This window comes from Rattus norvegicus, chromosome 3, assembly GCF_036323735.1.
Source record: "Rattus norvegicus strain BN/NHsdMcwi chromosome 3, GRCr8, whole genome shotgun sequence".
Classification (NCBI taxonomy): domain Eukaryota; kingdom Metazoa; phylum Chordata; class Mammalia; order Rodentia; family Muridae; genus Rattus; species Rattus norvegicus.
The window spans coordinates 87729980-87733442 of record NC_086021.1 but is presented as its reverse complement, the minus strand read 5'-3'; the positions used below and the strand labels follow the sequence as shown (position 1 = coordinate 87733442).

Below are 3463 nucleotides of genomic sequence, written 5' to 3'. Positions count from 1 at the left end.
ACACCTATGGTCACTTGATCTTTTACAAAGGAGTTAAAACTATCCAATGGGGGCAAAAAAAATCCCAGCATTTTCAACAAATGGTGCCGGTTCACTGGAGGTCAGCATGTAGAGGAATGCAAATTGACCAGTTATTATCTCCTTATGTCGCGCCCACCTCGGCCAGCAAGGAAGACGCAACACTGTCGGATTCTTCTCAACAGCCTTTATTGCAGGACCACCTCATTGTTGATACGGGGACCCCAAGCGACAAAAGCACTCGCCTTTTATGGATAGCAGGCAATGGTTATGCTGCTTGTCCCCCAGGGATTTGTGGAATATAAATCGCCTCATTAGCATAGTGTCGCCCTAATCGGGCAAGTGCCCAAGGCAACTCTGCACATGCGCAGTGCTGTTGTTTACCACCAGAATGGCACTGGTACACCGGATGTCGGCACCATCTTTATATATGTGTGCCGCTCCCTACATCCTTATACAAAGCTCAAGTCCAAGTGGGTCAAAGACCTCAACATAAATCCAGATATACTGAAACTAATAGAAGAGAAAGTATGGAAGAGCCTCGAACACATAGGCATATTGGAAAATTTCCTAAACAGAACACTAATGGCTTATGCTGTAAGATGAAGAATCAACAAATGGGACCTCATAAAGTTGCAAAGCTTCTGTAAGTCAAAGGAAACTGTCAATATGACAAAGAGGCAACCAACAGATTGAGAAAAGATCTTTACCATTCTTCCATCTTATAGAGGGCTAATATTTAATATATACTGAGAATTCAAGAAGTTAGACTCCAGAGAACCGAATAATCCTATTAAAAATGTACTAAGCTAAACAAAGAATTCTCAACTGAGGAATATTGAATGGCTGAGAAGCACCTAAATAAATGTTCAACATTCTTAGTTATGAGGGAAATGCAAATAAAAACAACCCTGAGATTCCACCTCATACTAGTCAGAATGGCTAAGATCAAAAACTCAGGTGACAACTGGCTAGGATTTGGAGAAAGAGGAACACTCCTCCATTATTGCTTGGATTCCAAGCTGGTACAACCACTCTGGAAATCAGTCTCAAGGTTCCTTAGAAAATTGGACATAGTACTACATGAGGATCCAGCTATACTACTCCCAAACATATACTCAAATGATGCTGCAATATACAACAAAGACACATGCTCCACTATGTTCACAGCAGCCTTATTTATAATAGCCAGAAGCTGGAAAGAACCCAGATGTCCTTCTACAGAGGAATGGATACAGAAAATGTGGTACATTTACACAATGAAGTACTATACAGCTATTAGAAACAATGACTACATGAAATTCTTAGACAAATGGAGTACAGCAGTAGGCATCTTTTGCAATAATTTCCACAAACAGAACTAGAAAAATCTCTTCCTGAGTGAGGTAATCCAGTCACAAAAGAACAAATAGTATGCACTCACTGATAAGTATATATTAGCCCAAAAGCTTGGATTACCTAAGAAAAATAATCACAGATCATATGATGCTCAAGAAGAAGGAAGTCCAAAATATGGGTGCTTCAGTCCTTCTTAGAAGGGAGAACAAAGGGAAAGGGGCCAGAGTCATGTGCGCATGTTCAGAGATTGAGTGTAGCATGTTTAGTGAGGCGACGGTGGCAGTGGCAGCTGCAGGGAGTGGGATGCCCAAAGAGGAGAAGGCTCCCGAAGGGGAGGCAGCAGCTTTGCAGGTCCAAGCCCTGATGAGTGCACACTGCCTAGCATTGGTGCTTGGAGTGGGTATTGGGGGTGTTACCTCTGGAGGCTGCCTCTGGGACAGTAAAGGACTTGCTAAAGCAAACTCTGATGTAATGCTGGCAGGTCAGGAAGCCATCTTTATCCTGGCACGAGTTTTGGAGCTGTTTGTGGAAACTATTGCAAAAAATGCCTACTGCTGTGCTCAACAAGGAAAGAGGAAAACTCCCCAGAGGAGAGATTTGGATAATGCAATAGAAGCTGTGAATGAATTCACTTTTCTAGAAGGCACTTTGGATTGATCGTGGAGCTGGATGACTTTGCGAACCTTTGCTGTATCAGTCTTCTTTACCCCCTGTAAGCCTCAACTTTGGAGAGAGTCTGCACATGTATACAATCTTCTTGTTCTACTTTTACCCAAGATAGAAGAATCAGAGAACTCTTGAATAGCATTCTCCACAAAGTCTTCCATTACTTGAGTCTGTCTTCCAATTCAGGTGTGTATGTAGTTGATGCTGTCTGGGGCAGAGATGAAAGGACCATTCTGCATAGGTGGTTTAATGGAAGACTAGAATAACGGTCTTCGGTTGACTTCATTCTTGTGTTTTATATTGCCTTTGCTTTTGACTGGGAACCCATGTGATCAGGCACAGACTTTCCTCATCTTTCAACCAACCATCCCAATTCAAGTTTTGATTAACTTTGTTCTTTCTGAGCATGTCATTGGTATGTGGGTCAATAATATATGGGATGCCTCTTCTCCTTAGGAGTCAAATCAATGAAGTTCCAACAGTTTATTGAAGCATAATTCATGTGTCATATTCAATTCAAACTGTAAAGTTCGGTGGCTTCTTTGAAATAGGTATATGTAGTGAGGTTTTGAAATATTTCCTCTGAATGGATTCATAAGAGTCTTCTGTATGAAAAAAATTAGATAATGTTATTTAAATTTTATCTATGCTATGGTATATATATTTGTACCCTTTCCTTTAAGTTGTGAAATATACGCAATATAAAGTTTCCCATTTAAAAAAGAAAGAAAGAAGGGAGAACAAAATAATCAAGGGAGGAAATACATGAACAAAGAGTAGAGCAGGAACTGAAGAAAAGGTCATACAGAGACTGCTCCACCTGGGGATCCATCCCATATAGTGCCACCAAACCCAGTCACTATTACTGATGCCAAGAAGTGCTTGGTGACAGGAGCCAACTATACAGAAGTTGACAGCATTGTATAAGCATGATTAAATTTTTGATTAATTTTGTTAAATAGAGTCTTATACATTTATGAGGCTTTAGTAATAAAGTTTACAAAATTTTTAAATGCATGATTTTAAGAAAATAAGTAATTTCCATAAATCTTAGTGTTATACCCAAGTATAGAAATGTGGACTTGGAGTAGATGGTGATGGCTTAGCAGCCATAATATACAGGAATTATCAATTCTGATCAGACATCAGTGTCTACCATAATTATAGCTCTCATACTGAACCACCACTCATATTTCTTTGTCAAATTCATAAGCGATTTCAAGCAAAAGGAGATTTACATAAGAAGAAAGATAATCATAAAACATTTCAATAATTTCTCATATTTAACTCCCAAAGAATCATTCTACCAACATGCACTGACCAAAGTTGTTTACTAGAAAGTGAAAAAAATTAGGTGAATTTTATTTAAAAGGGTGCAACACTGCATTTGTTTTATTCAATATAAAACTCTATCATTATAGATGAAAACAATATGTTGATA

The 3463-nt window shown here is 39.0% G+C and overlaps 1 protein-coding gene across 1 annotated transcript; it reads left to right on the top strand.

Annotated features, from left to right (window-relative positions):
- The first annotated feature begins 1584 nt into the window (after positions 1-1584).
- Pole4l1 (DNA polymerase epsilon 4, accessory subunit like 1) lies at positions 1585-2013 on the top strand. Its single transcript, XM_039106442.2, has one exon. The coding sequence runs from the start codon at positions 1585-1587 to the stop codon at positions 2011-2013; it is 429 nt and encodes a 142-aa protein (XP_038962370.2).
- The last annotated feature ends 1450 nt before the right edge of the window (positions 2014-3463 follow it).

Bases quoted from the DNA above. Each gene is read 5' to 3' on its own strand.
- Pole4l1 (XM_039106442.2), top strand. From the start codon at position 1,585: ATGTGCGCATGTTCAGAGATTGAGTGTAGCATGTTTAGTGAGGCGACG.